Genomic DNA, 22504 nt, shown 5'->3' on the forward strand with positions numbered 1-22504 from the left:
CAGATACTCCAATTTACCTTTTCAAATGTAACATCTAAAGCTCTAAAGTTTGCCAGAAAAGCAGGCTAGGTACAAGGTACATTTAAACTCAGCATCCTTGGAATGAATCAATAGAATAGGCATCAAACTTCCCAAAGTTCCAAATTAAGCCCTCTATCCACTAGGGACTTTCTTCTGAAGCAAAACACCTCAGGATAATTCCTGAGAGAGGAACAGTGGCATGATGCTACTTACTTGACACCTCCCACATCACAGGATCGAGGGCGAGCTGAAAGGGACTGAATCTAGGAGAGAGACACAGGAAACTGGGATTACATGCCATGACATCAAGTTAACAGGAAATATGCCTTCTTACATATTCTGGGAACTAGAAAACAGCACCTTTCAGCCCAAATAAGTTTTTGCACATGGCAGTTAGCTCCCACAAGCCAGCCACTGAGTTTGCAAATGGATTTTAATGTTTGAAATAGATAAGCACACAGAAGACACACATTAACTTCTTTGAAGGGGCTCCTGCTACATTTTAAAATCTTTTCAAGGTGACTATGATGCTTCAAAGAGCTCAAAAAATGTGTTTAAACAAACATTTTTCACACTGAGTTAGAGGGAAAACAGAACAAGATTAAAAAGTTGATGTATCTAATAAAAAATAGCTCCAGAGAAGGCAAGACAGGATAACAGAATAGACAAAGAAAAGGGAAGCACAAGCAACTCAACAGTGTTAGATGAAAATGGCCAAATTATTGGGAAGAAGTCCCTAAAAACTCCCATTCCTGAAAATATTTTATCAGGCACAATGAATCCAAAGAAAAATATTACTGATGCTTAATTAAGGCACTGAGATGGTCTTTAGCTCTCCAAGGTCAAGACAGAAGATTAAAAGCTCTGACAGGTTCTGCCAAGACAGAAAGGCTGCAAGTATGAGTCCAGTAACAGTCTATGTCTGCAGTCAAAGGTCCAGTCAAATTTCATGTGAGAGGCTCATCATGAAAAGAATGACCACTAGGTGCTGATTTTTTTTTTAGACACAGAGAACAATGAAATAACAACTCAAAATATGGTTCCCTTCTCTATTCTACCATGAATGTAAGTTAGATCCTCTACGGGGGCTTTTTGGGGGGGTTAAAGACAAGGGCAGCACAGGATGAGAAGGCGTGGAAGGGTCATGGTCTACCCTGGTGGTAGCAATATTGACATCAATGAGATCATGGGGCCTCAGACTCACGTGCAAAAAAAGCAGGATAAAAGACATGTGTGAACATATGAAAGGATGGGTCAGTCATACAGTGAGAGTGAAGACAGTTTAACTATTTCACTGGTATTCATGATATAGTCATTAAATTTTGGTAGTTAAAAATCCTAGTAACTACAAAAATTACTTAAGAAAGACTTTCAGGGCACTATATAGATCTTTGGGAGGAAGATTTCAGAAAAATAGGGACAAGAATTACACAGGATGAATTGCTATCTGTATTAGTGGAAAGAGCAGCCTCACTGATGAGATCACACAGATCTACATACAACCTCAAGGTATTCCAGGTGGGCAAATTTTCCCTCACCTAGTCACCTTCCCCAAGGACAGGGGTGACAATGCTGCAAGAAGTCGGGGGGAGCAGGCACACTGTCTCCTCTGCGGGCAGTGATGCCAGGTATGCCCTCACTTAACTGAAGCCCTAAGTCTGTGGAAGCATTTGTGGCTCTTGCAGCTTTAAAAGAACTAGCATTCTCTAACATATATTAGTAAGGTGAGTCCTATAGTAGGCTCAATAAATGCTTGGTGACTGATTCTGGAACACTCCTCCTCCAAAGTGCACAGGGTGATCTACCAATAATTCTCCTATTACAGAGAATTTTTACAATGACCGTTTCTGAAATGTCATAATGCAGAAGATATAGGCAGACAGAACAGAAGGAAAGGAGTGGGAAAAGCAAACGGAATGCAGGTAATGTAAGCAATTACAATTTTTAGACTAATCAAGGAATGGAGAGAGGGATATACATTAACTTTTTAAGTTAATGGAACCAGTCTCACTCTTGGTGTTATAGGAAAGGGAAAGCCAAGTGTTGTGGAGCCTTGGCCTAGGCTAATCACCACCCTCTTCGGAGGTAGGCTGGTTCTCCACCAGGTCATTTTTATCAGAGAGATAATGTTATTTGAAGATCAGAATAGATAAAAGCTCATGGAAATCAAATAATCTGTCAATACTCAGGCAATGTACTTCACCTTTAAACCAGAGTATCTGATGAATTTTTGACTCCATATACTCAGGTTCCTTTTAAAAGTATTCTGATGACATGAAACAGCTAGTTGTATTAACTTAAAAGATTTGTGATATCATCAATGTGGGCCATTACAGGGAAACAACTTTTTCCACAAAAGCAAAGGAATTATTGATCTGCAACTCACAGGCTTGGAGAGAGATGTGAGGCACTGTGGGGTTAAATGCCTTGTCCATAATTACATAGCCAGGATATGTCAGAGGTGGGATTTGAATCCAGGTCTTCCTGCCTCAGAGGCCAGCCCTGTACTATACCACCTCTCAATCTTGTTTATAAAACAGGAAAATCTGTTTCAAAGTTTTTCATTAAACGGCTTGGATCAAAGGCTTGCTAGGATACATTCTGGAGACTCTCCCATGAGTACATGGACAATTTATAATCAGCAGCTCCCCTGAGGAGGTAGCACTATTTCAGCCATCCAGAAGCAGTGTAATGATAGCTTCAAGGTATTCTTTCCCACATCCTTCCCTCGACCAGTCCTCTAGTCCCTTCTTGCCAACTTCTGCTTGGCTCTCTGGGAACAACCCGCACAGGACCAACAAGTCTCCCACACCATACGTACTTAGCCACAGAAAGCCCCAAGGCTCCCTATGGCTCACCCACCTTCTTGGCCTCCCACAGTTGTTTTGGCAGTGGCTTGGGAACGTTCAGCAGATTCTCCTCTTTCACGGGGCTGGGGAAAGGAATAACTGAAGCAACATAAACACAACATTGGCTGGATCAGAAGACAAGCCATTCCACCTCTTCTATTACCTATGCACACTCGGCCCATCACTCTGGGGCAGTGAGCACCAAAGTGTGAAGCAAATGACTGGGTTAAGATCTCTTGAGTCAGGCTTCAAGGGAATGTTCAATTCTTATTTTACTGGGATGAATCCTAAACATCAGATGAATTTCACCTGGCAAATTTTAAATGATGAGATGACACGTCTTTCTTTTAGTTCCATAACGACTATTGAAATAAAGTATCATTTTAGGGTAGGTTTCTTCATACTTTAAACTCCTATAATCTTAAGGTTCTAAAATTTCTCTAAGGGTGCCTATAATAGATGTGAAATTACTGTGTGATTAATTTTAAAATCAGGAAATCAGACACTTTTTTGTTTTGAATCCATAAAGAACCCCTAAAATCTTTGGTAAATCACTTATTTTTATTATGAATTATGGAGTTGAATCTTTGGAATAAGTCATGAGGTTAGGCCCCTGAACACTGCTGTTAACTGTGATAGGGCAGTGACTACCATGGTGTTTTATACAAGGTAGGCGCTCAGTGAGTATACACTGAATTGAATGTATTGATAGACTAGTCCACGCAAATTCCAAATTGTGCTGCATTCTGGTAAAAGAGATGCAACTCTTTATGGTCTGGCTTTTGACCTCATCTCTCGACTTACCAATGATATCTTAATTGCCAAATAGAATGATCTTTTCTCAATCTTCTTTGACTTCTCTGCAACTTCTGACACTCTTTTCTCCTTGACAGGCTCTTTTCTCCCACTTGTCCAACTACTATTCTCAGTTTTCTTTGCTGGATCTTCCTCCGACTCACACCCACTAACTGTGGGTATCCCTCAGGGCTCTGTCTTGGACCCTCTTCTCTTCTCTTCTCCCTCTATACTATTTCACTTGGTGATCTCATCAGTTCCTATGGATTTAATTTTCACTTCTATGGTGATGATTCTAAAATCTAATTATTTAGCCCTAATCATGCTGTGATTTCCAGTCTCCCATCTCTTAACTACTTATTGGATATCTTGAACTGGATATCCCATAGACATCTTTAAATTCAACATGTCTAAAACTGAATTCATGCTGTTGAGGATGCCACCACCCTCCCAGTCACCCAAGCTCATAAGCTAGGTGTTATCCTCAACTCCTCACTCCTACCCCCCCCACCCCCCCCATATCCAATCCATTTTACCTTGTAACATCCCCTTTCTCTGACACTGCCCCACCCCAATACAGGCCCTCATCACCTCACACCTGGGCTGCTCAAACAGGCTGCAGGTTGGTATCCCTGCCTCAAGGCTTTCCTCATTCCAGTCCATCCTCTAGCTGACAAACTGATTTCTTCCTAACAAGTCTCCTCCCCATATTCAATCAACTCCAATGGCTTCCTATCCCATCTAGGATCAAATACAAAGCCCTCAGTTTGTTTTCCAAAGCCTTTTATAACCTGGCCCTCTTTGACCTTCCCAGTCTTCCTACACCTGACTCACCCCCAAGGACTCTGATGCGAGGACATTGGCCTCCTTGCTGTTCATCAGATAAGATACTCTGTCCCCAACTGTGTATTTTTACTGGTTGGCCCTTAAGCCTGGAATTCTTTCCCTCCTTGTCTCTGCCTCCCAGTTTCCCTGGCCTCCTTTGAGTCTCAACCAAATTCTCACCTTCTGCACGTTTTTCCTGGTCTGCTCCACTGTCAGTGCCTTTCCTCTAATGCTATCTCTGATTTATTCTGTCTAGATTTTGTTTGGACATAGTTGTTTGCAGTTTGCCTCCCTCATAAGACCGTGAGCTCCCTGAGGGCAGGAGCAGTTTCTGCCTTTCTTTGTATCCTCAGTGCTTAGCGTGGCACACAGTGGGCACTTAAACACTTATTAACTGACAGAACAGGAGAACCTTGAGTAGAATTAAAGGAAGGAATATCAATTACTAATATCGGTAGGGACTGGTAGATTTAAGGACACTTTTGCAAATGTTTACCAAATACATGTGCAGCCTAATCACAAATTTCAATTCTTAATTCTGATAAGGGGCTGGTTTCAGTAAAGGAGGGTGTTCAGCCACAAGCACAATTCTAAGCAGCTACTGGAAACAGTATACTCTATGATGAGACTTAGGATGAGAGAGGGGTCCGTTCAGGATTGGTAAGTAAGTGCCAATATATCATTCTCAGTTGATGTGACAAAAAACGGTGAAGTGAATGATAACTAATCATACCTTCTCCAAATCCATCATTCTCACCATCACAGAAACCTGTTAGAACAGAAAAGAGAAACAGTACTGTGAAGGATTTATATTTTTCTTCATTCACATGTTAGCAATCTCTTCAATTTCAGGTACTTATGCTAAGGGCACTTGACCTCCAAAATGAAGAGTGATTTTTAGGTAAAAACTAAAAATGGTTATTTGGACTAAATTCTGATTATTACCTATTTCTCATATCCTTGAAAGTTGTTTTGGTGTGACATTTTGCTATAAGTGAAATTATTTTTCATAATGTCTGAGAATACCTATTGGGGTCTTAGAAGTGTAGAAGGACAGGTTGGAACACTAAAAAATTTTGTATAAGAAACAAGGATAACATCAACAAATACAAATCATTTTAAAACAAACAAAAATGAGGAATATAACCCCAAATAAAATCTTAAACCCAAATCTATTTAGATTTTTAATATGTCTACTCCATCTACTTGGCACATAGTAGGCACGTAATCAACGATTCTTGAATTTAACAAATAAGAGTAACAATACGTTTGCTCAATGTTCCCTTACTCTCTTTTCAAGTTGTGTACTTATAAAATGTTCTTGCTGTTTTTATATGGCCTTAGTCAATATGTCACTCTTCTAACTCTGCTTTCTCTATTATTTGGTGAAAGACTTCTTTAAATTTTAAAATATTTTTAATATTTGTATTATTTGATTATTTAGGAATATCATTAATAAATCACATTTATTAAGCCATTCTCCAACTGCTGGATGGACACATACACACGCCCCCATCATTTTTAATTCTTCACTATTACAAATGGAAACACTAGAAGCACTTTTGCACAGAGAGGACTTTTTATTTTGAATAAAATACTCACAAAATCAGTAACTAAGGGAAATATTTTTTTTAAATAGGAACAGGAGAGAATAAAGGCCAAAAAAGGGGAGGTTCAGATCAACATTTTACACCATTTACCACAGCTGAGTTCCAAATAGTTACTTGATAAATATAAAATGTTCACTCTTAAAAAAACAGGAAAATGGAGGACAGTACCCTTAATGACCATGGCTAGGGAAAGAATTCTTAACCAAATGAGGAAAAGATGCAATCACAAAAGATAAATTGACAATTTTAATAACATAAAATTGAAAACATGTGCACAAATAAATCAATACAGCTAGGATAAGAAGAGAACTTGTCAAATGGGAGGAAAATCTGTGCATCAAATATTACTGGCAAGGCTCTGGTAGTTATCTATCAACAAGTATTTGTTAGGCACCTACTGTGTGCCAGGCACTGTTAACCAAAATACTTAGAAAAATATCACAAATATCTAAGACCAAGAGCCATTCTCTAATAGCTATGCCAAAGGATATGAATAAAAAGTTAAAGAGAAGCAATGCAGGTGTTAATAATCACATGAAAGGTTACTGCAAATCACTATTAAAAAGTCAGTAATAGTCTATTTTGAAAGGGCTGCAGAAATACATGCACACTAACATGCTACTGGTGGAATGATGAACTGGTCCAACGATTCTGGAAAGCAATTTGGAATTATATTATAAAAACCTCATAAAAGGGCCTTACCCTTTAATCAATATGTACCACTTCTAGGTAAATATGAAACTTTTTTATGTCTTTGACCACCTTAGCTTTATCTTAAGATGGTCAAAGACATAAAAAAAGTTTCATATTTACCTAGATACTTATAGAAGAATTGTTTGTGGTAACAAAGAAAAGGAAAAAAGCAGATATATATCCACAAACTGGGGAACGATTAAACAAATTGTGGTATATGAATTTAATGGTACAAGAAAGAAATATCACTATGTGCTTTAAGAAACAACACATATGAAGAATTCAGAGAAAGAATGAAGTAAGCAACAAAATATACGACTACGACAATGGAAATGGAAAGAATGGTAACACAATGATGAACATCATGTAATTATAATGACCAAGCTTGGTCCCAGAGAAGAAAGGAGAAAACAGGCCTCTCTTCTTTCACGGACAAGTGAAGAACTGGGCTACGTAGGCCATCACATATAATCAGTGGGTTGTTAGTTTTGATCTATTGTTATTGTTTTTTCTTTCTTTTTAAAACTCTTTTAGAATGGAAGGTTCATTGGGAAGTGGGAGGAATATACTTAGAAAGCACTACGATATAAAAATAAAAGTTATCAACAAAACTTCCAAAATAATATTACCTTCATAATACAGTTCTAAGAGTGGAAGTCCTTGGGTCAAAGAAAATGATAGTTTGATAATGCTCATTATATGATACCAGGTTTTTCTTTAAGAAGATCCCACCAATTCACAGACTCACCAATAATTTAACAGTGCCTGTTACCCTAGAGACTAACCTATTAAACTACAAAGTATTTTATAGTTTTTAACTACCTCTGACAAGTTGATGCAGTAAATCAAAGTTGTTTTGATTTGCATTTCTCTAATAATCAGAGAATTTAAAGAATTTTTCAGTGATTATTGAATTATATTTCAAGAATTTTCTAATTCTTTAACATCAACTACAGAACTGTTATTACTCTTACAAATTTGACTCAGTTCCTTAAAGATTATAGACATCAGATTTTTATCAGATTTAGTTAATATTAGAGATTGTTTTCTCAGTCTGTTTCTTTACTTTGCATGGTGGATATGTTGCCTCTTTTCACATAAACTATATATTTTCATATAATCAAATCTATTTTCTCCTAAATAATTTCTTACATTTGTTTAACATATGTATTTTTGCATTCTATTACTAAGTTCTTTATTTTATTCCACTGATCTGTTTTCCTATTTTTAAAAATTTTAATACCAGATTTTTTATGACTACTCTATAGCATAATTTGAAATCTGATCAGTTAAGTCTTATTTCATCTTTTTTGCATTTTCCTTTGACATTCTTGCCTACTTGTTATTCCATACCAATGTTTATTATTGTATCTAGTTCTATGAAAAAAAGTTTATTTCTATTTTGACTGGTATTACACAGAATCTACATAGTAATCTGTGAAGCACTGATGTTTAAAATATTCTAACAGCCTATTTATTAGTGGATAGTCCTTCAAATGTTTATTTCTTCCTTTATTTTTGTCAAATTTGTTTTGAAGTTTCTTTTATACATATTCACCTACATTTTCATAGATTAAAGTCCAAACTATTTTATGTATTTTCTTGGTATTTTAAGTGGTGTTTTCTCTAAAAAATTGTCTTCTGGTTTGTTAGTGATATATAAAAATGCAGATGATTTTTTTTGTGGATTTATCTTCTACCTTAACACCCTGCTAAAAGTTCTTTACCTTCATAACCTTTTTATCATTTATTAACTTATTCATTTATTACCTTAATTAAATTTTCTGCTGAGGCTCTTGGATGCCTGAAACACTCTTCTGAAAGTTTCATTTTCTTTGAGTAATTCAAAAGTCTATACACCTATTTCATGCTTATTGTGTGTGTTCTATGAGGAAAAACAAACTGGTATTATTGAATCTCATATTGAATCCCTTGGATCTTATGTTCTTACCACCTAGCTGTCTGATCCTGGGTAAGTCACTTCACTTCTCTGTCTCAGTTTCCTCATCTGTGAAATGGAGCTATTAATAGCGGGGTTGTTATAAGGATCAAATGAGATATTTGTAAAGCATGTTGCAAACCTGAAAGTGCTACATTACGCTAGCTATTATAATATTAATTATTACTAATGCAGCTTAAGATTGCATTAGAAATTTTGACTGTTAAACCACACTGTAGAGTAAAATTGAACCTGTAAAGCCTCTAAAACTCCAAGATCTTTTTCACCTAAACGGCTGTCTTACCAAACTTCTCACATAATGTACTTATTTATGCGGCTGATTTTTTAACCTAAGGTAGAACTTCACATTTTCCCTCTATTTCACCTTATTTGCTCATCATTTGAATACAGATGAAATATAGGGAAATTATAATTCAGTATCCTTACTGATGGTGCCCCTTCTCCACATTTTTTAGGCCTAGTCTCCTTTCTGCACATCAGGGAAGGGAGGAATAAACATTTATATAGTGCCTACTATATATGCCAGGCATTGTACTAAGCATTTTTTTTTTACAAATATCATCTCAAATATTTATTATCAGTCACTTTCATGTTACTGTGAGGTTTCTTCATTCCTCAACTGGCTGCACTAATTTGGGATTTCTCTTGCACCTCAGGCATCTCATTCTTGGGATAACCTTGGCATGCTACAAAATCTCACCAAACTTGGGACTCTACTTTATCACCACCCTCAGCCTCTTTGATGGGATGGTCCTTTATGGAGAGAGCTCAGCTCAGACATCTCATTGCTCACCTAGCTGCACTGGCTTTGGGACTCGCTCACCATGTCCCCAAGTCAAGTACCTCCTCCCTCCAACCCTCTGCATTTAACCCCCTTTTGGTGTTGTCTTCCTCAACTGGATTGTGGGATCCCTGAAGGCAGGGATTGTCTTACTTTTTGTGTATCTGTATCCCACAGTGCCTCGTACATATTAAGTGCACGATAAATGTTTAATGATGATTGAAAAAGTATCATTCACTATGGTTCCTTGCATTTTAAGCTGGATCTCTAATTTGTGCTCCATCAAGGGGAATCTTATACATCACATCAACTTGAGTTCTTTTTAGTTTATCATGAAATCCATGAGACCTCTCCCATTCCACTAACTAGAAAAGTAGCTACAAATCTAGCCAGTTTTGGTCCCTAAAGCTGGCAGAAGTGGGAGGAAGGGTGTCATTGCCTTTTTCTAGCTGGAACCCTGAATACAGTGTAAGCCCAAACCCTGAGCCAGATACTTCCTCCATTCTCTATGGGTGGTGGTAGATGACTGGTAGCAGATGGAAAACTTTGGGAGTCTTAGTCACGGGCAAAGGGTAGTAACTTGAAACTTGGATCCAGATGGTGTGGGGGGGGGGGTGGTAGGAGAAGAGAAGAGGAGAGAGAGGGAGGAAGGGAGAGGGGGAGAGGGAGAGGGGGAGAGACAGGGAGAAGGAGAAGAAGAGGTAGAGGGAGGGGAGGAGGGAGAGGGGGAAGAGAAAGAGAGAGAAGAATTAAACTGTACATGGTGTGGGCAAATTTTGGCACTGCCACCATTTATACAGACTGGGAAATTAAAAACAAGAAGAGGAAAAGTGCAGGGATGGTTTGATTGTAACAAAGTAACAGCGTAAGCAATTACAGTCATTTCTGTAAACTAGTATTAATGTGTCATTATCACAGAGCACAATCATAATTATGCGTCCAATTAAACATGTATCAGATTAGCTTACCTTCACTTATCCTTAGCTTACATAGTTTATAGATCACGCAACATAGTTATTTGGTCACAACTAAGAAAATTAGAGGGAGCCCTAGGGTGCAATCACTGTATTCAGTAAAAATTCCCAGGGAAAGAACAGCTGTTGTCACCATTACTAGAGTACTTAATCCAAGACTTAAGTTACGCTTTCCCATCATCTTTTTTTCATTTTTACCTTATTTGGTAAAATCTATGATTAGAAATACCTTTTTTTTTTGCAAAGCTAGTTGATATTTTTAAATTCCAAAGGAAGGAAAATGAGAAGCTTTAATGAACTACAGGGGGAAAATACATGAAACCGTTTAAAATAGCTCCTAGAAGCAAATCTGAGTCTCCAGAAATAATTCTCATCCTTGGAGACTTGAATTTTTCAAACATAAATAGCTTTCCCATGTAAATACAAATCCATATTTGGATGCATTTTTGATTTATGGTTTAACTGCAAGGAAACATTATTTCATGCAGAAAAGCAGACAGGCAGCGGTCATGCTCATGGTATACAGTACAGACTACCTTTTTTGCCCTTGCAAATTTAGAAGGCTAACAACATATAATTGATGATTTAAGGAAAAATAAACAAAGTAGACCTGCTTAAATCACTCGATTGTAATCCTTCATTGATCTGTCTAATCAGTTTGACGTCTGGATTCTTCTACACCTCGGTAATTCTTATTCCTTCCTACTTATTAAAGTTACTCGCCTTTATCATCCTCATTTGACCACTTTTTTTTTTTGCTACTTTTTTCTTCCCTTCTTTGTTTCTAATGTTCAGAAACGTTCTCCCTATTCATGTTCCCACTGATTCTCCTGCTCTCACTTCATCCTTCGTTTCCTTTTAGAAAACCCAAAATTTTCTGCATCAGACAAGAAAGAGCCATTAGAACTGATTAGAATAGGAATTAAAGTCCTTATTCTGGCTGTTAGGGCACTGTCAATCTGCTTCAGTTTTAGGTTCAGCTGAGACTAAGTAAACTACTCACTAATTCTGCATTCCCTCAGTGATACGCAATAGCCTCTTCTCTTTGTGATTCTATTCCCCTAGGTCCCCTTACACATCTACTTCCTCTCATCTGTTTCTCAACACTCCCCCTCACACCCCACAATGTGCTACAAAGCCTCTCTTAGAAACTCCAATACAATCAACCTAACTTTGCCCTCATGGATTTATATATGTGGAAACAAACCCATCCGCAGTAGGCCTCAATTCTAAGACCTATTATACTCTGAAAGACAGCTATCACTAAGAGAAGCATAAATTTGTTTGTTATGATTATTACAAATTAGAGACATTCCTTCACTCATGTGTTCAACTCATACTTACTCAAGGCCTACCTGACAGCTGAACAGGAAGAGCTGCCACAAGGGAGGAGGAGTGCCTTATTCCTCTTGCCTTCCTCCATCCCCTGGCCTGAGATATTTCAGACCCCACCCAGGATGGTCGGGCAGGAAGAATACCTCCACCAGAGGCACTCTGCCCCCTTGCCTCCTCCCTTGCCTGGGCTCCATGACTGCTCATTAGGTTTGAATGGAATGGAGGTCAACTGCTCCATTTCTTCTGATGAGATGGAGGAAGACCAGGCCTTCCCATGTGCCCAGCTGTTCCCTAAAACTGCCATCTTCACAACTTAAATAACCATCTACCCCACCACTACACCCTTACGACCTCTCCACCTGCCTGCAGCCAAACTTTAAGTGTTGTCTCTCCCAATTAAGAGTGTGAGCTCCTTGAGAGCAAAGACCATCTTGCTTTTTTGTAATCGTATCCCCAGTGCTTAGCACAATGCTTGGCACATAGCAAGCACTCAATAAATTTTCTTTTTAAAAATTAATTAATTAGTCCACACCAGAAAGAGTCATTGTGAGAACTAGTTAGAACTTTTAACTTTTAAAAGCAGACAAAGAAAGAATTAGTTCACAGTTGGAAGAATTTTGTTTTCAACTCAAACCTCAAAGTCCTAAAGGTTTTTATTATTTTTCTAATGTTAGGCATGTAAATCAATCTGCTAATTAGCAGGATTCCACAAGTACATATCATTTGGGACTATTACATGTTATAAGCTCCTGACAGGTGGAAATGGAAGCCCTTCTTTACAATTCTGCCTGGTATCACACATAGCATGTGTATGTCAATACTTAGTGAGCACTTAAGAAATTAGAGAGCATGTTAAAATATTCCTAGTTCCAGTGTAATCAGGAATAGTATATAAGTATTATAAACTCTACCCAAGATACACTGAGAACATACAAACCTTTCATCTACCTTAAGATTTTTATGGAAAGCTGGCTAAATTAGCTAATGTCTTTAATACCTTTTGCCTTTATCTTCTCTCTCACATAAGAAGAATCATTCTCAAAATCCAATGGACCAAAAAAGAGGACACTACTATTATTGGTGCCCTATCTTACCCATGCACTGGGCAGGCCAGGAAGACTGGTCACCTTCTCCATAGGGGTCCTGTGGCTTGGTGCTTAAGGCGCTGGTATGAAGAGCAGAGTCTGAATTGGTCCTAAGAGAGGGGGATCGGGGGAGGGGGGAGATGGATTGTGAATCTCAGGATCAAAAACCCTTGGGCAACATGGCCTTACTCTCTCCTTTGTAGAAATAAGCAGCATTCACCAGCAAGCATGAAAAACCAGAAGCAAAGGAATGAAGGTTTCATTTCCTTCTATAGATTTTATTTGTACACTACAGGCAGCTCCAGTTCTCTATAGTTGATCTGGGAAAAGATCTACTACCCTGAAATACCCTCCTTCTATAAGATTCCCCAACAGTTTAAAAAGGAGGTTCAAATGCTCTCCAATTTTGTAATGTGAGCTTTGAGAAGTTTGCTTTGATGACTGAAAAGCCAACCTGCCTCCTTCATTGAGGAGGAACTCAGGAATGTGTCTGGATGCTTCACGAATCTCTGTCAGCTCCCTAGGACTAGCCAACATAAGGCCTAGTGCTATGACTCCTTCCTAGTCTTCTCTAGCCCATAAAGCACTGACTATTCCGTTCTCAGAACTAGACTCTCCCCATTTGAGATTATTTATTCTCAAGCAGAACATTAATAGCCCATTTCCATCATTCTTGAAGACAATCCTCACCATATCTGTCATGTGTTGCTTTGACTCCAGAATACTGGAGGCCTGAGCTTCATCCTAAATTCATCTCTCCAGACCAGTCTAGGCTCCCGCTGATTTGGCCTCATCTCTGTCTGGGCCATGTTTCATGCTGAGACCCACTGGTGCAAATCTGACATCCTTTGCCCTATCAGTCAAGTAAGTGAACAGTAGTATTCATGAAAAAAATAAAACTTTAACAGGAGTGAAAGAATGTCCTAGCAATTACATCATACATAAAGAGCACAAAGATAGCCCATCTGAATTAGCTTTTCCTGTTGCAGTCATTTTTCCATAATAAGGATTTAGTGGGAAAGAAATACTTTACCTGTTAAGTGCAGATGTCAGCCTGAATCCGGGCTGCTTCTCTTCCTTCCAAGGAGGCTGCTGCCTTTGAAAATCAAAAGAAGCAAGAAGTGAAGAGATGCTCAATCATATGAGAGACAGTGTAGTAGGAAGCACCCTACTGACCTGGGTTACACTCCCTGGAACCTTAGAAGAGCCAGACTTCAGAGGACTTTTTCTGATTCTCAGTTCCTCCATTTGTAAAATGAAGAACTAAACCAGTGGCTCTATATGATAAATTGGTACATTAAAATAAAGGTAATAAGCATCTTTCTTTTGAAGGAATTCTCCAAAAACGAATGACAGCTTTCTATGTTTAATGACCAACCAGAGACCAAAAATGAAAAGTGGATCTTAGCCCAAAGGCATAAACTACCACTTGCTTTTATGCCCTAATTTTACAAAAACAATTCTTGGCTATTTGAATGCAAAGGGCCTCATTAAAAGGATCAAGTAATGGAGGACAGTAGACCCATATAGTGGCAATAGCTCACAGAAGGAGGACAAGTTCAGCTGGAAAGCATGAGGCATCCTCACTTGATATAAGCTTATCTGTACAAAGAAATGTGAACCCCTTGAGGCCTGGATTGTCTTCCTTCGTATCTGTCCCCTTAGCACCTGGCCCAGTGCCTACTACATTGTGGTGATGTTTGCTGACTGACTGAAATATGCCTCAGAGAGCCCCTAGGCTGACCTTCCTAAGGCAGCCTTTCTGGGGCTTCTCATCATTATGCTTGTTGGGCTTCCTGGGGAAGACAACTTAAACTATTCCTTTTTCAGCAACAGAGCTACAAAATAATTATGAACTACTTACACTTCATAGGATTGGATTTTAAGTCCATGGCTCCAGATCTCTTTATACCATAAGGATTTACAGCCCTATGGTTGCCCAAGAAAAATTCAATAAACATAGCAGCTGTCTGAAATTGTTCCTCTGGAGTTCCCAAAGATGATGAAGTCACAGGACTAGACACACCCTGTTCAACACTGTTCCCTCCAAAACAGTTTTGTAACAACAAAAATCTCTAGACTTTTACTAGAAATATGTATCATTCCAAAAGGACAATATGGGAGCGAATACCCTATGCCACCCCAGCTTTAAAAATGCGTCTTGCTTACCTTGTCCAACTCTCATCCCCAGGCTGGGCAGGGTAACCGGCTCCATAAGAAATGCTGTCAAAGTGGAACTGTGAGTGAAGGAAATGCTATCAAAGTGGAACTGTGAGTGAAGGAAATGCAGGGGAAACCCACAGCCTGCAACAGCAAGAGCACAAGGGGAGGCACTGGGGTTACCCAGCAGCCAGATACAATGTTTATGAAGGAATTGCCACCTCTCTGCCTTCCCCCTCTAGGCTTTCCTGCCTCCTGTTGTCCTTACTGCTCTTCAGCAGTCAGGGGACTTCTCTCTACATCTATGTGCCTCCAGTCCTAGTTTTCCTGTAGCTTCTTGAATTTCTTACTGTGCCTTGACAAAAGCAAAAAAAAAAAGCCAAACAAAAAACTCTTTCAGTTGAGGTTCAGGGCAAGGCAGTTCAGCTTATGCAGATGACAGGACTGACATCATTGGAGGGTTGTAAATTTGATTCTATGACATCTTTTCCCAACTCAAAAGTTTTATATATATATGTACAGTGCTTTAAAGAAATTTAGTATGTGCAAAAAAATTGGGGGGAGGAGAATGAAAGGAAGGAAATTAACATTTTTTCGTATAACTGAAGACAGTCCATAACGTTGCATAACCGGGCAAGGAACCATTGTTGCAGGGCTTTAATAAGTAAAAATATACTAACATACAAAATTTCTTATCAAAGCAGAGGCTTCGATATTTGGTAAAAGCTTCTCTTCCTATTCGTTCTCGACCCTGGCTTTTGTGTATGGGTTTGTGTGTGTAGAGATTTTTTTTTTCTAAATCAAATGACTAGCCATAAAAACAAACAAAATAAAAACTGAGATCAATGCCCTGAAATCAGAAGAAATGGGTTCAAATCTTTCCTCTGATGGTTATTACCTGTACGACTTAGGACAAGGCATTTAACCTTCCAAGATCTCATGTTCATTAACTGGAAAATGAGGGTATCTATGAGGTCACGTTCAGCTCTAGACCTATGATCCTATGATAAAGCCATCAACTCTAAACTATTAACAGTTTATTTTTAAAAGTATATATTAACTTGAATATAATAGTAACAAAAACATCCTATTTACTTGTGTCACCTTCTGGTTTCTTTTTTTTTCTGTGCATTTTAAGTTTTGTTGCTTTTTTTTTTTTACATAGCTATAGCTTAGTGTGTATATTCTTGGTCTGATTCTGCTTTCTTCACTGTGCATCAATTCATATGACTCTTTCCATATTTCTTTGATATTCCTGATATTTATTTTTTATAGAGCAATGAACCTCTACCACTTACTACGTAATTCTGAGGTGGGTTTTGAATTCAAGTCCTGCAATGCCAAACGCAATGTTCTTTCTACAATGTAAAGAAATTTCACTTTATAGCATACGGGTTGTTTACAGTAATTTGTTATTATAAATAAAGCTACCACGGAATCTGTAACAGAATTTTCCCATTTCTTTCCTTCTTACTGTTTTGGATATAATACATTTTGTTCCTAGTCTGGTACCTTAAGTGACATGGCAAGCCTCGGTTCTCAAAGCCTAAGCTGGTGGAGCATGAGTTCCAACAAGTCCTACTTATCAAGCCAGAAGGCTGTGTGCACAGGGTCTGATGCTAATGAGGACTCATTTAGGGTTTAAGGTTAGCAAAATGCTTCACAAATATTATCTCATTTCATCTTCCCGACAAAGCTAGGTGGTAGGTGCTGTTATTTCTCCAATTTTATAGATGAGGTAACTGAAAACAGAAGCCTGTGTCCAGGGTCACACACCTAGGGTGAGAGGCCAGATTTGAACTCACATTTTCCTGATTTAAGGTCCAGTGTTCTATTCAATGCACCACCTGGCTACCTGCTATCTTATACAGAGTAAGGGATCCACAAATGTGTTTATTTTTTACTAATTCAAATAAAAAAGGCCAAGATAATCTCTATATACCCAGGAAATGAAAGACTTCTGTCCTCCAAATAGTATCCTCTGCTCTAATTTTATTTCTAGAAGGAAGCCAAGATTATTATCAGGTAACTCAAGTAAACATGAGCTTTACAAACTGAGGTGTCCTATTAAATTCTTACTGTTTTTGCATATATACCTTTCAAACGTGAGGCACACTTCAGACACCTTTAAAAAGCTGCTGTGTCTTTTCTAATGGCAGATGTTACTATTAAAAGATTTACAACTGGACTCCAGAGTAAAGAGTTATGCAATAAACCTAGAGAGGAACAAATTTAAAAGCAAGTAGCAGTGCTGTGGCTTAGACACCTCTTAGACCACAGGAGTAGGAGGTCTCAGGTCCACTCTCCAGTCCAGCCTGAAGCTGCAAAGGAACTATCAGGGTAGAAATCCCAGATCAAAAGAGAGCCTACAGTTCCTCTGTTAAATTAGCTGATAGGGGCTGAGTTCCAGGAGCAGTCTATTGTTGCTCAGACCCAAATTCAGGTCAGAAACTTGCAGAGCTCAAACCACTGGTGGGCAGCAAATATGACTCTGTCCTAGATAAGTCTCCTTTGGGAATAACACAAGCTTGCAGATCCCCAGCTTGGTCTAACACAGCACTTAGTAACCCCAAGAAAACATCAACAGGATCAGCCCACATTTTACCTCCAGAAGTACGCAGTACCTGAGCCTAACATTAAGCTGGAAGTTAGGAAGGAAACTGGAACACAATGAGCAAACAAAAAAAGAACCCCATCATATGGAGCTTTTATGGTGACAGGGATGCTCAAGACACAAATATAGAAAAGCGAAATGACTCCAAAATACCCACAAGAAAAGCCTCAAAGAAAAACATAGCACAGGCAAAAATTCACCCAGAACTTCTGGAAGAGATTAAGAGTAAGAAAAAAAGTTTAAAATACTTGGAAAACACATGGAAAACAAATGAGAGCTATGGAAGAAAGAATTGAAAAGGGAATTAACAGGTTGGTACAAGGTACATAACAATGCCTAAGCAACAAACACTGAAAATTAGGATGGGTCAAACAGAAGCCAATGATTCCATGAGACAACAACAAACATTAAAAACAAAGTCAAAGGATTGAAAAAAAAAGATAGAAAATATAATGTACTTATAACAAAAACAAACGATGTGGAAAACAGATTGAAGAAAAAAATGCAAGGATCATTGGACAAAAAGTCATAACCAAAAAAAGAGCCTAGACATCATATTTCAAGAAATCTTAAAAGTAAACTGCCTAGACCTCTTAGAAACAGAGGGCAAAGTGGAAATAAAAGAATCCACTAGTCACTTCCTGCAACTTCCAAATGAAAACTCCTAGGAATATTAGAGCCCCAAACTCAAAGCTTCTATGTCAAATTAAAAATACTACAAGTAGCCAGAAAGATAGAATTCAAGTACTGAGGAGCCACAGTCAGGAACACAAGATTTAACATCCACCACAGAAAGAAAGGGAGAGCGTGGAATATGATATTCCAAAAGACAAAGGCTATAGGCTTACAGCCAAGAATATCTTGCCCAGCAAAACTGAGTATAATCCTACAAGGGGAAAAAATTGATCTGTAACAAAATTGGGGAATTTCAAGCATTCCTCATGAAAAGTTTAAAGCTGTAGAGAAACTTTAAAGTCTAAACATAGGTAAAAAGAAATATAAAAAGGCAAATATGAATGAATAATTATAAGGGACTAAACAAGAACAGACTGTTTACATTTTAATATGGGGAAATGATACATATGTCTCTACTCAATTCTATCATCATCAGGGGTCATAACAGGAGTCTAAGTAGACAGAAGACCTGGAATTGGTTCTGTTATATCTTGATCTTAAAAGAAGACTAGAAAAGGAGGGAAATAAGAATACACTAGGGGAAACAGAAAAGAAGGTTACAGGAAATTTTCTCACATAATCTGGCTGCACAAATAGAAGTCTATACAAACAAGAGAGATAGGGGGAGCAATTGACACTTGAATCTCCCTCTAATCTATAATGAATAAAGGAGAGAAAAATGCATACACACAGTTGGGCAGAGAAATACATTTCATTCAATAAGGAAATAGGAGGGAAAGGGGAGAAAGAGAAAGGGGGAAATTAGAAGAAAGATAGATTAAGGGAAGAACTGGTCCTAAGAAAAACAAACCCTAAGGAGATACTGTATTAAAGTATTTATAGCTCATTTTCAGGTGGCACAGAGCTGGAATCTGAGGGAGAGTTTATTAAATGGAGAATGACCGAACAAGTTATGGTATATAAAAATGACGGAATACTATTATGCTATAAGAAATTACGAAGGAGGTATTTTCAGAGAAACCTAGAAAGATGATACAGAGTAAAGTGAACTGAACCAGGAGAACAATTTATACAAGGACCATATTTAGCTTAACACAGTGCCTGGCATACTTGTGTGCTTAATAAATGTTGACTGATTCTTGAAAGACAAACAACTCCCAAAGGCTTAGGAACTCGAATCAGCATAATAACTAACCACAATTCCAGGAGACTAATAAAGAAACATGCTATCCACATCCTGAAAGAGAAGTGAAGGACTCAGTGCAGAATGACACATGTGTATGTGTATGTGTAAATCTGATTTTGCTTGACTGTACATGTTTATAACTGGTTTTATTTTTCTTTCATTCTCTATGGGGTGGGTGAAGAGTCAGAAAAGGCAGATTTTTGCTGATAAAAAATGCAATTTAAAATGTTTTTTAAAGGAAATTATTTCTGAAATATTAATGATTAGGCTTGCTATGAATCAAGTACAAAGGAGTGAGAATACTATAAAAGGAGAAGGGGAAAAGTGACAAGGAAGCAAAGAAGGGAATTGAAAAAACAAACTTTACAATGCATTTAGACTGCACACCCACAGGATACATTGCTGGTCTTAACAGTGTTCATTCATTTATTTGTTCTCTCCATGTCCCCCATGAAATTAATTTCTTTCTGATTTGTTAGGTCTAACTATATCTCAAAACTCAGCCTACTATATTAATGATAAAAATTAGACACCCAACTGTGAAGTCTATTTTTAAATTTACAAAGTGCTTTTTCATGCATTGTTTTAGATCCCTTATAACAATACTATAAGTTAGTAGAAGTACCACAACATTTATAAAAACATTCAAGCTCAAAGAAATTTGCCCAATGATAACTAATACATTTTCTTATTTTAATTTTAAAAAAGTATAGCATCATCCTGGTGTGTTTGTAACAAGAAAACTAGCACATCAATTAAAAATGGGCCTGTGCTGGACCTGTCATCTTAGGGCCAGTCTAGCTAAGTTTGGAAAGGCTCATCAGCAGGTTGGCCACAAGGCAATAAACTCTTTGGCCATGGCAACTCCTAAACATCAATCTACTATGTGGTAAAGGTTTTACGATGTGCATCTGTGAGGGAAGACCCCATCCTGACGAAATCACAGGTCCTTTTAGTATTAAATTTAATAGAATAATTTAAATTCAAACCTATGACTGTGAAGTGGGAGGAGGAAAGGATGTTACCTCTAAGCCAGAGGTATCATATACATGGACCCCGCTGCGGCCCACAAAACTCGAGTACAACCCAAATCAGATTAAAATGTAATCAGGAAAATTTAACAAAATAAATAAAAATAATAAAACATAGATAATATTACATTTTAAACTAAGTCAATATGTAGCCTGCAGAAATCCCTATATATGCATTAGTGGCCCTAATTTCTATTTGACTTTAACACCATTGCTCTAAGTTATGTGCTCTCCTCTCATCTCATAGAAGTCACTTACATTGTCTTATCATTAGTTAAGTCTTTATAAATTCATCTCTACATGTTCTAATATACCAGCACATAAATGTTATCAGGCTACAGCGCAGTTCAGTCCTGTGATAGGAGAACTGGGGACAGCTAGTTGGCGCAGTGAGTAGAGCACCAGCCCTAGAGTCAGGAGGACCTGAGTTCGAATCCTGCCTCAGACACTTGACACACTTACTAGCTGTGTGACCATGGGCAAGTCACTTAAGCCCAATTGCCCTGCCTTCCTCCCTCAAAAAAAAAATAAAAATAAGGAGAACCTCAGAAAGGTTCATTTTCCTTTTGACTGAAAATTTTCTAAAATTGCTCAGTTTGAGTAACTTAGTTTTATTCTGGTTCTTTTTGGTTGCCACATTGGTTTGGATTAAAGGTCAATTTTCTACTTCCTTATGTGGATTATTATTCTGAAGGCCTCGTTCTACCTTGAGGAATGATTCCCTATTATTCCCTAGAGGCCTATGTGGCCTCAGTGGACACTGGCTCATTCTCATACAAGGTTTTCATAAGTCAAGAAAGTGACACTGTCAAGTACAAATTTGATTCCTAGGCAGCAGTTGGAAAAGCACTTCCTTTAAACTTTTTAAACCGAATGTAAGACTTTCCCAATTGCTACTATGCCTCTTTTTTATTAAACAACAACAAAAAAAACCTTTTAGGTTAAATAATTTTACCCTTTACTTAAAAATAAAAATAAATGCTTAGCCCACAGGTTGATAGGGTCTGGGTTTTTCCCTTGGTTTAAAAAATATATGTGTATTTGTGTGGCACCTAGCAGGTGGTAGCTTTTAAGCTGTTTCTGTTAATAACACAAGTAGGCTGGGTTTTCCCAGCAACTGTATCTGAAGACAGACCTGGGCTTACAGGCTCAGAAACTGCTTTTGACTAGGTCATGCAAATCTCATGCTGTCTCCTCATCTTTTATATAATGTGAGTGAGATGTCCTCTCATCAAAATGTATTGAAACTCAGAAAAGTAAATGATGCTCTCAGTAGGGGAGAACAGAAGGAGCATAGGGTTAATAGGATCCTCCTTAAATCGGGACTTAACATGCAAATATATATGTTATTTCGTAGTTTAGCTATGAGTAATGCTATTTCATAGAAATCAATTTCCTTATAGCTGATTTTGCCCATTTAAGTGCAAAAACTTTTTTTCAACAGTTTTTAACCATTCTTCTGGTCTACACAGAATAAATGGGAGGCAGTAGCCCTAAGTTCTATTTATTATCCAGACCTGCCAGTAATTAGCTTGGTTGCAAAACATTTTACCTGTCTGGACCTATTTCTTCAGGTAAAATAAGAGGCTTGATGCTACCCAACTCCTGAGAAAGAAGTGACAGATTTGATGCAGAACAAGACATATTTTTGGACATAGTCTAGGCTAGGTAAAGATTTGTCTTGATTGACTACACATACTTTTTACAAGGGTTTTGTGTTTTTTTTTAACTGAGAGAAGAGGTGGGACAGAAAACAATTTTTTGTTCAGTGACAAAATTAAATAAAACAATATTGGGGGTTGGACTAGACCTCTAAAGGTTGCTTTCAGCTCTAAAATGCTATTATTCCACAAAATTTTGCTACTAAAATGCACACTAACCTAAGATATGATGCATCAAATAAAAGCCAAATCACTAAGATACATAGAAAATGAATGCAAAATATGTAA

General features: G+C 37.9%; 1 protein-coding gene across 1 annotated transcript in view; it reads right to left on the reverse strand.

The window, feature by feature from the left end:
- Positions 1–22504, reverse strand: part of CRTC3 (CREB regulated transcription coactivator 3) — an 88816-nt gene that overhangs the window by 19828 nt on the left and 46484 nt on the right. Inside the window, exons 4-9 of the mRNA XM_036735882.1 lie at positions 15098–15159; positions 13962–14024; positions 12938–13038; positions 5224–5259; positions 2884–2969; positions 235–284 (exon numbers count right to left, since the gene is read on the reverse strand). Coding sequence (XP_036591777.1) covers positions 235–284; positions 2884–2969; positions 5224–5259; positions 12938–13038; positions 13962–14024; positions 15098–15159 — 398 coding nt within the window. The remainder of the gene's footprint in view (positions 1–234; positions 285–2883; positions 2970–5223; positions 5260–12937; positions 13039–13961; positions 14025–15097; positions 15160–22504) is intronic.

The sequence above is a fragment of the Trichosurus vulpecula genome, chromosome 8 (genome assembly GCF_011100635.1).
Source record: "Trichosurus vulpecula isolate mTriVul1 chromosome 8, mTriVul1.pri, whole genome shotgun sequence".
Taxonomy (NCBI): domain Eukaryota; kingdom Metazoa; phylum Chordata; class Mammalia; order Diprotodontia; family Phalangeridae; genus Trichosurus; species Trichosurus vulpecula.